Source organism: Magallana gigas, chromosome 8 (assembly GCF_963853765.1).
Source record: "Magallana gigas chromosome 8, xbMagGiga1.1, whole genome shotgun sequence".
In the NCBI taxonomy this organism is placed as follows: Eukaryota; Metazoa; Mollusca; class Bivalvia; order Ostreida; family Ostreidae; genus Magallana; species Magallana gigas.
Genome location: NC_088860.1, coordinates 22645918 through 22659281, shown reverse-complemented (window position 1 = coordinate 22659281; position 13364 = coordinate 22645918). Strand labels below are relative to the sequence as shown.

General features: G+C 36.4%; 1 protein-coding gene across 1 annotated transcript in view; it reads left to right on the top strand.

Annotated features, from left to right (window-relative positions):
* LOC105329214 (collagen alpha-2(IV) chain) overlaps positions 1–13316 on the top strand; it is a 33727-nt gene extending 20411 nt beyond the window's left edge. The window contains exons 18-40 of the mRNA XM_066070152.1: positions 180–267; positions 1094–1209; positions 2495–2672; positions 3089–3205; positions 3736–3825; positions 4197–4304; positions 4677–4952; positions 5526–5696; positions 6007–6150; positions 6354–6488; positions 7288–7463; positions 7561–7624; positions 8097–8276; positions 8676–8783; positions 8909–8980; positions 9235–9462; positions 9650–9784; positions 9955–10089; positions 10475–10627; positions 11115–11231; positions 11704–11895; positions 12276–12562; positions 13024–13316. Of these exons, the coding sequence (XP_065926224.1) occupies positions 180–267; positions 1094–1209; positions 2495–2672; positions 3089–3205; positions 3736–3825; positions 4197–4304; positions 4677–4952; positions 5526–5696; positions 6007–6150; positions 6354–6488; positions 7288–7463; positions 7561–7624; positions 8097–8276; positions 8676–8783; positions 8909–8980; positions 9235–9462; positions 9650–9784; positions 9955–10089; positions 10475–10627; positions 11115–11231; positions 11704–11895; positions 12276–12562; positions 13024–13290 (3537 nt within the window). The 3' untranslated portion in view covers positions 13291–13316. The remainder of the gene's footprint in view (positions 1–179; positions 268–1093; positions 1210–2494; positions 2673–3088; positions 3206–3735; positions 3826–4196; positions 4305–4676; positions 4953–5525; positions 5697–6006; positions 6151–6353; positions 6489–7287; positions 7464–7560; positions 7625–8096; positions 8277–8675; positions 8784–8908; positions 8981–9234; positions 9463–9649; positions 9785–9954; positions 10090–10474; positions 10628–11114; positions 11232–11703; positions 11896–12275; positions 12563–13023) is intronic.
* Positions 13317–13364: the final 48 nt, after the last annotated feature.

Genomic DNA, 13364 nt, shown 5'->3' with positions numbered 1-13364 from the left:
TGACATCATATTACGGCAATCGATTGTGCTCAGTATAAATTAACGGTATTTACGAAACATTTTGGCCAAGCCATTCACCTGGATAAATACTGGTAACTTTTATTCATTTCTCAGGAGGAAACAGGATAATATTTTTTTAAAAGACTTGAATTTAAAGTGTCCTTTTGTTTTAATATCAGGGTCTTCCTGGTGTACCCGGTCGTGATGGATTTAAAGGAGACAAGGGAGAACCATACAAGCTGGAGTCCCAAAATATTAAAGATATGTGTAAGTGATATAATTGCTTTTACTTAAACTGTGCATTGTTTGGTGTTTTGAACCTTATAAATACCATACATGTTATATGTACCGGCAGTACACAAAATGTACAGGTTTTCATCCCCATTCATGGAGTCCCAACGGGAAGCTTAAATTTACTGAATATGAAAATTTGTACAGTATTTTGAATTTCTTCCTAAATGACGCCATTTTCCCCTAATTCTCGCTCGTGAGACACTGAAAAGCATCATTTGTTTAACACGCAACCATCCGATTCTTGCGAGTGTACACACCGCCACGTGAGAAGGTGTGAACTGTCATTTGGGATAATTTTCTCCCTATAAATCTGTATCAGGTATCAGGTAGCTTTGATTTTAAAGGGGTACTTATAGTAATTATAACTGATAATATTTTGTAACTTGATTGAATAAATTTAGCCAACTTTAGAAATATACATGTATCTGACCCAGCTATCTGTATGTAATATGTACAATGATTAAACATGTTTATTTACATGATTACGCTGAAATAAAGTATATGGTTTTAGGTTTTGTGTGCAAAAATTTATGAAGGGTTGAATTTGCTGATGTTATTTTGCATTGCTGATGTGCAGATCAGTATTATGAACAAGGTGTAAATTGGAGACATCAACTTTCACGTTATACCATACATGTGTAAACTTGGTAAACTAATATCATCTAAACTAGCATAATTTATATGATACGTGAGAAAATTGTGATTATAACACACTTAATTTTAAAGAATTTTTAAATTTTAAAGAAAACTCTCTGATCAAAAATAAATAAGTACATGTATTTATATATCTCCTGCACAGGTAGGAAAGGTGAGCCAGGTCTACCTGGACCTGCAGGTGAGCAGGGCCTTAACGGACTTCCAGGTCCCCAGGGACCTCGTGGAATAGATGGTTCACCAGGACTACCAGGACAAAAGGTAGACATTGAGTTTGATTTTGACTATTCTTTACGTTAGTTACTGATATTGGATAGGGAGGCTGTATGGTTATAAAATTATCCATCAGATTTTTCAAATTTTAGAATGTTATATTTTTACCATAAAGTATGAATAATTTATAAAAAAAAATCCAAATATTTTAGATATAGAATTTGAATGTTTTTCTACTTTTATTTATATAAGAGCTCTTCATCTAAAGGGGATAAATATTGTCTAAAAATGGTCACGACCACCCAGCTCTCTTAAATTCTACATTTTTGAACCACTATTACAGTTTCTTGATAAACTAATAAGGTCACATTGGTTCCAAGCATTGACATTATAACAATCCGTTAATTATGACAATTTTTTTGACAGAGATACAGAATTGGTTTATTTCACAATTTCAGTCACAATTTTTTGTTAAACTTAAAAGAAGGTCACAGGGATTATAAATTTATTCAAATCTATATTTATTATGTCTCCCCTTTCAAAGTGGAGACATATTGTTTTTGTCGACTTTCTTATCTTATTCTTTTTCATCCAAATTTGTCCAGGCCGTAACTTAAATACCCTTTGACATTAAGACTTCAAACTTGGAACATAGGTAGATGTATTCAGAAGGAGTGCACGCCACCAAAAGTTTTGACCTTGACTTATTTTGTTCTTCAAGGTCAAGCTTTTCATAAAAAATATTGTCCGGACCATAACACAAGACTCCTTTATCATACAGACTTTTAACTTGTATCATAGATAGATGGTATATAACCTAGTTGAACCTTACCAAAATTTTTGACCTTGACCTAAAAATGTTATTTCAAGGTCAAATTAGAAAAAACTTCATTGTTCAACTCCTGAATAAACTTTGACAAAAGGACTTCAAACTTTAAACAAAGAACAATAATAATACACTTAGGTGTACTACTGATTTATATATGACCTTGACCTTGTTTTCCTCAAGGTCAAATTAAGAAAAAGATAATAAAATTTTGTCTGGGTCTGGGTAACATATAGCTGACATCATTCTTTTTCAATTGTTAAATTTGCCCCATATTACAATCCTTGGGGAGAAGGGGAGACATGTGTTTTTTTGTAAAAAAAACAATACCCACTAGTTTAACACAAGTCGATACATTATTTAATGAATAACAGTGTTGAAATTTTAAGGAAATGATCCCAGCACGGAACATAATAAAATTATAACTACTGACAATGTATTCTTAATGTAGAGTGCTTAACATGAAAGGCCGGATTAATAAAGTTTTTTTTTTAAATCTTATTTTAGGGAGACAGAGGTGTTGACGGAAGAGACGGACTCCCTGGAAACCCTGGACTCCCGGGACTCATTGGTCCCAAAGGAAACCCAGGAATTGGTCTTCCTGGAATTCCTGGAGAAAGAGGCATACCTGGAGATAATGGACTTCCTGGATTGAACGGCATGAAGGGAGATAAGGGTATACCTGGTAAGCTAAGGGTTTTCTTCTTTGTCAGCAAAATCAAATTAAATTTTTCTGTTTTCTATCAACATTAAATGACATCTTATTTAGAATTTTTGGAAGACTCTAACCATAAATCAAAAAAAAAAATCAGGAATTGCAGAAATAAATGTTTGTTTAAAAATCAACAAAATCAAATTCTTGACAAATACTTCTGTATGCTTTCAACATTAAATGACCTCTTGTTTAGAGTTTGACTTGAATTCTGTTGTATAAGGTTACCAGTAATAAGTTTTGGAAGACTCTTTCCTGTAAACTTCTTGAAAACTGAAAAGCCAGGAATTGGAAAGATATTTTCAAAATGGAATTGAATTAAAGGTGATATCCCCTATAGAGGGCTTATAGCCCTACATTTATTTTTCATGACTTGTTTCTTTCCACAGGTGAGACCATCAACGTTAATGTCGATCTTCTGAAGGGAACCAAGGGTGAGCCTGGATTCCCTGGAAACCCCGGAATTCCTGGAAGAGACGGACTACCTGGACTTAAAGGAGACAGAGGTAAAAAATATTGACATCTCAGCAATCCAACAAAAAAATTGTATTCAGAGTGTTGTACACAGTTTGACTTTTTCATTCAAATTCTGTAAGAGAATTTTTTCTGTCTTTGCTGCACAATAAAACACTCTTACATACTGTAAAGGCACTACATATGGCTGTGTATTCTATTTAGTGCTTTTGGCAGAATACAGCTTCCGCTAAATCAAGTACATGTACATCGCTAAATCCCATGCATTGATATATGTATAAGAATAGTCATATTCAGGAATACGCTAATTCAAATCTACGCCAACTTGTTTAAAAACTAATTTCTGCCAAATATCGTACACACCAAATAAAAATATGTACAACGAAGTGCAAGGGATGAACCATTTTCAATTGATTCATTGTAAACGTTATTTATCATATCCTTCAATACCATATTAAATAAAATGTTTTAGAACTAGGGGTAATGAAGCTGAATTCACTATAAGCATGAACTCATGGTTGCTTGGTTTGTTGTTCTCAAGAGATTTTTTTTCTCTCAACAGGTGAGCCTGGCCTACCAGGAGTTAATGGTCTACCTGGAATGAAGGGCGAGCGAGGATTTGATGGTATTCCTGGGGAGGCAGGACCAAGAGGTACTTATTACCAGCAATAGTATTATCAACAAATTGATAAATAAGAACCTCATTATTGAAAGTACTCTCATACCTACATTAACATTATCAACAAATATCAATATTTGTTAATCATTATATATTATGAAGATCAATATAAGCCTCCACATTATTTTGTTTTACCCCCCCCCCCCTCCAAAAAAAAAGAGTGAACTTTAAGGTTCCTGAAAGGTCAACAAAGTATCCATCAGAGCAGTACTTTAAAATTTTAGAAATGATTTCTCTAGCCATAAAATATTAAGTAAAGAGAAAATCAAAATATTTTAGCTTTTATATTTGAATATTAATATATATGTTTTTGTCACTTAATTATATTTTTGAATGATTTGCAGGACTTCCTGGTCCGAGAGGTGATAGAGGCTCTGACGGACCATCAGGATCTCCAGGGTTTGACGGACGACCTGGAGAACCAGGACCTCAAGGATTACCTGGAGTCAAAGGTACACAGCCATGCAACCAAAGAAGTGGAAGGATTCTTTATAATGAACAAATATTATCTTCATAGGACAGTAAAAATTAATGTTTTGTTTCTCATGATCAGGCACTGCAGAAGAGGTCAAATGCTACCACATTTTAATTTTTGTTCTCTCTCTCTTTAAAATTATAGGATATAACTAAATTTTAGTTAAATAAGTTATACACTTTAAATTGAGTTATTTGCAATAGCAAATAATGCAATGAATTTGAAATAAAAAGGCCAGTCTGCTAATTCATAAATTGTCGTTTTTGATCCAAACTTTAAGACAAAATTTTTTTGCACTTTAAAAAAACCCAGAATTTAATTCAGAACATGACTATAATACTGATTGCAGGAGAGTCTGGACAGCCAGGAAGAGACGGACGTTCTTCACGTGGAGAGAAAGGAGATTCAGGATTACCTGGGCGCCCCGGACTTCAAGGTCAGCCAGGTCTCCCCGGACAGGATGGGGTTCCCGGACAAGATGGTCTGCCAGGAATGAAGGGAGACACTGGTCCCTCTGGACTTCCAGGCCTGCCTGGATCCCCAGGATTAAAGGGTGAACCAGGAGTTGAGGGACCTGAAGGAACCAGGGGAGCCCCTGGAGAGGACGGTCGTCCCGGACTACCAGGTAAAGAGTCAAAGGTTATCGTGTTGACAAGAATTTTAAAAATAAGCATCAATCCTTATTTTCTTCAAAAGTTGTTGTCATCTTTGGCATATTTAGAATTTTAAAAGATTGGTTTTTTTTCCATTTTATCACTTTGTCTATACTAAACTTACATAATTTAGATCAATCGTATAGAATAAAATTGGTAATGATATATTGGTACTGACATAAGTTAGTTAAAATTATCCTTTGCACATATTTAACTATCTTTGACAATGAAGACAACAGGGAAACCTGAATCAGTCTAGCAGACCTGATTAGATCAAACAAATAAAGTAAGAGAAAGTTAGACAGGAAAATAGGTAGAGAGACACCTTAATCTGACTTGAAATCCCAAATAACCTTTTTAACACAGTGTCTCTCTGAAAGATTTTAATAAGTATGTTTTTCTTTGGTTTTTACATTTATACAATGCTCCTCATATACATATACATGTTTTCGTACACTAAAAGCATGTAAAAATAAAATTTTGAACCAATAACTGTCTTCCATTATAAATTTGAACATTGTAAACTATCTTCTTTCCTTTAAAAGGTGTGGTTGGAGCTAAAGGAACACCTGGGCTCCCTGGAGCAGATGGCTTATCAGGTATTCCAGGAGAGAGAGGAGAGGCAGGCTTCCCCGGACAACCCGGTGCCCCTGGACTGGACGGTCCCCAGGGACCTCCCGGACTCCCAGGGGAGCGAGGCAGAGACGGATCCCCAGGTAGGTCAAGGTGTTCTCTGTGGAAAGTTATGGGCTATCACTGTGAAACCTTTCCATTCCTTTATCGTTTGGGAAGGAAACGTTGTGTTGGAGCGGACCAGCTGCTTGAATATTCCTAAAATTGTAAATCCCTACCAAAGTCGCCAAAAACTCACAGAGTTAGTTTACGCAGGTTGAGATATTCTGATACTACTGTACTGGAAGTTTTCTGTAAAATTTATGGCTTATTCACTTTATTAATAATTATGTACCATTAAGAATATGTTGGTTTTTTTTATGTTTTCTCATCTTAATTTTATAAACATTTCAGGTCCTAAGGGAGAACCAGGCTTTGTGGGAATTCCAGGAGAGCCTGGACGAGATGGAAATGATGGACTTCCTGGGCTGCAAGGAATGAAGGGTGAGAGGGGATTCCCAGGGATCCCTGGCGAGCAGGGACGTAGTGGTGAACCAGGTCAGTAGGAAAATTGTAACAAATAATTGTGCTGATTCCATAGAATTCTTCGGTTTATTCAAGTACATGTGTATTCAATACGTGAAGCAGTGTTTGACTTTGATGAAAATAAATTCATGAAATAAAAGGGGAATAGTTTGCACAAAAAAAAAAAACACATTGTGAGACCAGAGATACTCAGCTCTGTACTTTGGATTATTTAGGACAAAAGGGTGACACTGGCCCCAGCGGTCTGCCTGGATTACAAGGTGTCCCCGGAAATGACGGACTTCCCGGAGTTAAAGGAGAGTCTGGTCGCCCGGGATCACCAGGATCTCCAGGACAACCAGGACAGGACGGTGAGTCTACTCCATTACTGGTATTACTGTATACTGTGGTTTTATTAATATTCAAGGGTATCAATTTTTGTGGATAAAGTGAAAATCACAGTTTCAAGGATATGTAAATTCGTGGCCAATGATCCTATCAATACAAAATGTTAATAGAAATTGCACTTCAATGAACACTTTAAATTGTGGATCAACTTAATAACGAAATCCACAAAAAATTGGTATTCATGGAATATTGATGAAACCACAGTACTAGTATCTGGTTATTTATATGATAATCTAATTTTTATATTGCTTCTTATTTTTTTTTTTATCATTTTTACATTACAAAATATACAATATGATGAAATGTTAAACGGCATAGTTTGCGATAAGAAACTTTTAAAATCACAAAAAATGATTGATATAAATGAAAAAGGTAACAATTTTACACCACTTTTTCGCAAATTTTGTGACACAGAGAAAACAACAGATATATATGGTATAATCAGTAGCAACTACCACAATAGATATGAAATTAGAGACATTGTGTACTGAACTACGATCACTTATTTTACACAAGTACTTACTTCAGCAGTTCTACCGTTTTGATAATTTGATCACTGTGAAAATATATAATATTGAGAGCACTAAACTTTTATTGTAATTTCATATCATTCCCAACTGTCAGGAAAAATTAAATTAAAATTTTAAAATCTACGAGATTTGCTTCTCAGATTGTGGATATTTTAAAAATTCCTAATATTGCATAGGGAACAATAAGTAATTTTGATTTAAAGAATGTAATGTTGTCTTTTTTTATATACAGGACTCCCTGGACTACCTGGAATGAAGGGAGATCAAGGGCCCACAGGTGTGGGTATCCCCGGTGAGTCAGGTATCCCAGGTGAGAGAGGACGTGATGGAGCCCCTGGTTTACCTGGAATGAAGGGAGAACTAGGACAGCAAGGACTCCCAGGATTCCCTGGCATGAAGGGAGAGAGGGTATGTCTCAAAATTCAATAATTAAAAAAATTCTGAAACATAAGGTGATTGAATACAGTGCGATGTCTGATTTTGGTGTATTTTTTCATCTTCCTAGGGTTTCCCTGGACCTGCAGGACAGAATGGTATTCCAGGAAATGACGGACTCCCAGGAATGAAAGGTTTGTATTATTAACTCTTTAACCACCTCCACCCCTCCTAAAAATTCAATGTTAATCTATTGTGAATCATTTGAAGAAAAAAAAACAATCAAGCAATGTATTGAAAAATTTTTTTTTTTACGATATTGAAGGATTTTTGTTTTTTCTATAATAAAACCTGCCTTTGTTATATTGACCTAAAAATCTATCCTGGGTTCTTTAAACAAAAAAAGAGGAGAGGGTCTTCAGACAAATACAATGAGCCACAATAAGGGGAATTAACTGTTAAAATGTATTTTATAGCTTTTTAAATTGTTATTGCCCTGATGTCTAATTGTATTCAGTTGGGTAAAGATTTAATATTAGGATGTTAGCAGTATATTTTCTTTTGATTTAAGCAGAGGAATGCAAATTTTTTTTACATAGCAGAAAGAGAGATGAGTCATTAACTATCATTGCTTTGCTCTTGATAAAATTCCTTTTTGTCTTTCAGGAAATCCTGGTTTTAATGGTAATCCAGGTAGAGCTGGATTGAAGGGTGAACCGGGTCTTAATGGAATCCCGGGCCGTGAAGGGCCTAAGGGTGAGGCAGGGTTACCTGGTGTGCCCGGTGAACGCGGCCTTGAGGGTCTGAAGGGAGAACCAGGTCTCAATGGCCTGCCAGGCTCACCCGGTAAGTAAAAACCTACAGGGTATACTGGGTTGTGTAATCATGCATAGACAGCAACAGCTGGGGGTGATCATGATCATTTGACTGTGACCAGCATAATTATGATTACATGGCTGCAATTTGGGAAGTCATGATCATTATACCATAACCGGCTAAATCATGATCATTCGACTATGACAGAATTAATCATTATCATTATACATGTACCATTACAGGCTCAATCCATCTGGGGAATAATCATGATCTTTTTTCTGTTTGAAACCCAATCTACATGTAGAGTATATATAAAAAATGTGTGCCTTAACATTAAACGCAAAAAAAGGGGGTTGCGCAATACTTCTTCTTTTGGTTCCTAAATCTTCCTCTTTTTTCACCTAAACATGTATGCTATTTCTATTATAGGCGTAGCTGGATTACCTGGAATGAAGGGAGATCGTGGCAGGGATGGAGTGAACGGCTTACCTGGACCTAAGGGAGATTCTGGATTGCCTGGAAGAGGCGGCATTAAGGGTAACATACTTTTTTTATACTATTTTTTTTATTCCACAGAACAAAAACTTCATTTCTAGCTAGCTTTCATAAATCTTTTTTATTTATAATTTGTGGAGATCACATCCTCTTGTTTTTCTTTTTAGGTGAACGGGGATCCCCTGGTTTCCCAGGCCCAGAGGGAAGAGAGGGCTTGCCGGGCATGAAAGGAGAAAGAGGTCAGTTTTTTTTCTTTACAGAGTTTGTACCAATATTTCATTGGCTCACATGAAAAGTTAATATGAATGTTTGAAAGATTCAGCTCTAAAAAAACAAAAGGAATGTACAGTATTTACCTGGTACTAGTATTTACAATTGTACATTATTTCAGTGTCAAAAGTTATTTTTCAAAATTTTGGAAAACGTTGAAAAAGTTGTCAGTTAAAATTAATAGCCATGACTTAAAAAAAGTTTTATACCCTGTCAATTTCAGGACCTGAGGGACCATTTGGAGTGAAGGGAGAGCCAGGTCGTTCCATTCAAGGAATCAAGGGAGAACCAGGAATACCTGGAGAACAGGGTCGGGATGGATTCCCAGGAATGAAGGGAAATGCTGGTTTGCCTGGACAGCCAGGATTACCAGGAATGAAAGGAGACCAAGGACTAGGATACCCTGGGCCTCAGGGTCCAAAGGGAGACAGTGGATTTAACGGAATCCCAGGTAAAACCAAAAGCAATTATGTTAATAGTGGAAATAAATTTACCTTTCTTTAGTCAAATGCATGGGAAGTGCAAAATCTATGAAGATTGATCTTGCATGTTCGTTTCATGCAGTATGTTTTGTACTGCTACATGTATGAGTCATACTTTTGAATGATTTCCTGACTTTGATATCTATTTGTTTCCAGGTGAACAGGGATTGACTGGTGTTCCTGGAGAACCAGGACAACCTGGATTCCCTGGTCTAAAGGGAGATTCTGGAGATAGAGGTGTGCCCGGTCTTCCAGGATTACAAGGCATGCCAGGTCCTGAAGGACCTCCAGGTGTGTACTTCAGGGACTATCTCAAAACTTGAAAATTGAATTAGACAGTGAAAAATGAAGAATAAATGAATACTGGGAATTTTATAAACATTGAGTATTGAGTAACATATCTGTTTTCTTTAAGTGTGAAGGCTTTTAAATTTTTTTTACAATTTTGACATGATTTTCAGGTGAGCCAGGCGTCCCAGGATCACCTGGATTGCCAGGTCTTAAGGGAGATGCTGGACTCCCAGGACGTGATGGATTTGAGGGAATAAAGGGAGAGAGAGGACCATCTGGATTACCTGGAGCAATGGGATTTAAAGGTAAGAATGAATTCCAGTTGTGGAGCACACTGGTTAACCAACTCCAACTTTAGTTTACAATTAAAAGGCAATAAACTGATTCACCATGACTAAATTTCTGATTGAGTTTTTGTAAATAATCTCCAACAAGTGACACTGATGTTTAACATATAGTCATGGATTATGGGAATTATCCTGTCGGGCAGAAAATTTAAGGCCTAGCTGAGCCTGTTGATAGTCCTACAACTCTAGTCTTAATATCTTTGCCCCCATCCATTATAAAGAATAATTATATTGGTCAATTTGTTCAATGATCAGTTACAGATAAATAAAACAGCCAGCCAAGTATTTTATATAAAACAGAAAATCTTCAAAGAAATTTCACACAGTTTTGTTTTGTTTGTAGGTGATAGAGGTTTCCCTGGAGAGAAAGGTTCAACTGGACCACAAGCAAGCACTGAGGGCATGAGAATAAAGGGAGAGAAGGGCGAGACTGGGGATAGAGGCAGAGCGGGATTCCCCGGACTTCCTGGAAGCAAGGGTGATGCAGGTTTCCCAGGTAGATATTTCCTACAGTCAGCTGTATAAAATGATCATTTTTATTTAAGCACAGTTATTGAGAAGAAAAAAAGGTGCATCAGAAAACTTATGTTTAACACTATACAGTTACTGGCTTAGTCAGAGGATGTTTTGATTGAAAGAGAATGAATCTATTGCTGGAAGCCAGCTGAAGGCAATTTATTGCTTTTATGTTAAAAATATCTTCAATATAAACAGTTAATAATATTACAAAAGAACACATGACTTGCATTAGCCAATGAAATCAAAGCAAACAGTCTGTAGGCCAATTGTGGTTAATGGATCAGACTGTTGATTTGGGTTCATTCAACGGTTCAAGAGACTGAACAATATTCTCAAATGTAAAATTGGCATTTAAAATGTAAATGTTTAGTTGTATTACTTTTGTGCTGGTTAGATAGAAAAGAAAATAAAATCAGGTATATAACTAGCATTTCATAATTTTAATAACATTAAATGAATTCTAGGTCCTAAGGGTTTCCCTGGTATTCCTGGAGAGAGGGGTGTGCAAGGATTCCCAGGAATGAAGGGAGAGTCAGGATTCCCCGGACAGCCAGGCATTCCCGGAGAAGATGGTTTCCCAGGTAACATTCTAATTTCAAAATGCTGATGTTATTTTTCATTTGAAAGGTTAAATTCAAGTTGTGTTTTTTTTAGATGATTTTAGCAGAAAATTATGCAAAAACAGTTCAGATTTTTGTGAAAATTGTCTAGATTTAAAGTAATACGTGTATAACAATTTTGATTGACATTTATGGATATAGCAAGGTGAATTTGCACCACTGTGACTAAGTAAAATATATGCAAGCTGAGTAAGAGATAGCTGAATAAAAGATGCATTTATTTCAGCAACTCGCTTTGACTTGTATTGATTTATTTACATGTAGTACATGTACCAGTACAGTGTATATAAAAAATTGCTCCTTTAAAATCCAGGCAATTTGTATGACTTTTTTGATATACAAACTCAGCTTAAAGATGATGGCAGAATTTCAGTTAAACTAAACAACTGTAAGACACCTGTATCCTGTTTTAAACAAAGGACTTATTTTCCAGGTGCCCAGGGAGCTACTGGAGACCCAGGATTCCCCGGGCCCCCAGGCAGGACCCCACCCTCAGGTTTCTTGGTCGTGCGCCACAGTCAGACCGAGTCGGAACCAGAGTGCCCTGACAGTACAAGTCGCCTCTGGACTGGTTACAGCTTGCTGTATATTGAAGGAAATGAGAGATCTCACCATCAAGACTTGGGTAAGGTTGCTCATTTCAGACAATAAATATGATGCGTATCTGGTATTTTTCACAATGATATATTTGTCACATTTTTTTAGAAGATCAATTTATGTCCCAATTAATAATGCAAAAATTCTGGTGTTTTTTTTTGTGTGTGTGTGTGCAATATCATTTTTTTCAAAATCACAAAACTGACATATGAAATCCTATAGATTTAATTAATTTTATTAAAAGAATTGCACCATATAAAAAAAAAAATGGAAAAGCTGTACTTTATAAAATTACCAAAAATATGTCTTCCCCCCCACCTCACCCCCGTAAACTCAAATTACCAGCAGATGAGGCAGTTGTAGTTATTACCAACAGGTCAGGTTTGACATTTACATTCCATGTTTTAGGCTGGGCTGGCTCCTGTATGCAGAGATTTAGTACAATGCCATTCCTCTTCTGTAACTCCAACAATGTTTGTAATTACGCAAGTCGAAACGACAAATCCTATTGGCTCTCCACCAACGAACCCATGCCCATGATGCCAGTCCGCGACCCAGAACTGAGGCGATTCATCAGTCGTTGTGTGGTCTGCGATGCCCCAGCTAATGTCATCGCTGTCCACAGTCAGGAAATGTCTATCCCTGAGTGTCCGATTGGCTGGAAGGGACTCTGGATTGGATACAGTTTTGCTATGGTCAGTTACTGCATAAATAATTATTATTAAAAATATTACTTATCAAAATCTGTTGGACTGTAGAGAAAGAATTATATCTTGGACTACGAGTGCATGGCCACTGAATCTTAATATTGGTGTATTTGTAGAGAATTTTTCTTGATATCAGCACTTATATTTACAGCAAGAATATTCAAAACTTCAAATACATATATGACATTTTTATTCATTACCTTTTGAGATTTTCTTATTACATTTGGCTGTGTATTCTTATTAGCGTTTTTGGCAGAATGCAGCTTTGGCTAAACCAAGTACATTGCCAAATATCAAACACACATATTGATAAATAGGTACATTCAGGAATGCACTAAATAAAATCCATGGAAACCTGTTGAAAAATCATTTTCAGCCAAATACTAAACCTACTAAGTACGTTTAAAGTATTAATTTAATATAATAATTCTTGCTGTGTCTATTTTTAGCATACCGGTGCTGGTCCAAGCGGTGGGGGACAGTCCCTGTCCAGCCCTGGAAGCTGTCTGGAAGACTTCAGGGCCACACCCTTCATTGAGTGCAACGGCAGTGGCGGTACCTGCCACTTCTATGCCAACAAGTACAGCTTCTGGCTGACTACCATTGATCAGAGCCAGAACCAGTTTGCAACTCCGGTTCAAGAAACACTGAAGGCTGGCAACCAGAGGACGAGAGTGTCTAGATGCCAGGTCTGCATGAAGACCACAAGACCTTAATTCTCAATACAAACTCTCTAACGAATTTTAAAAAAACCTTTATTTTATCAATTTTTTTTTCTCATGATGACATT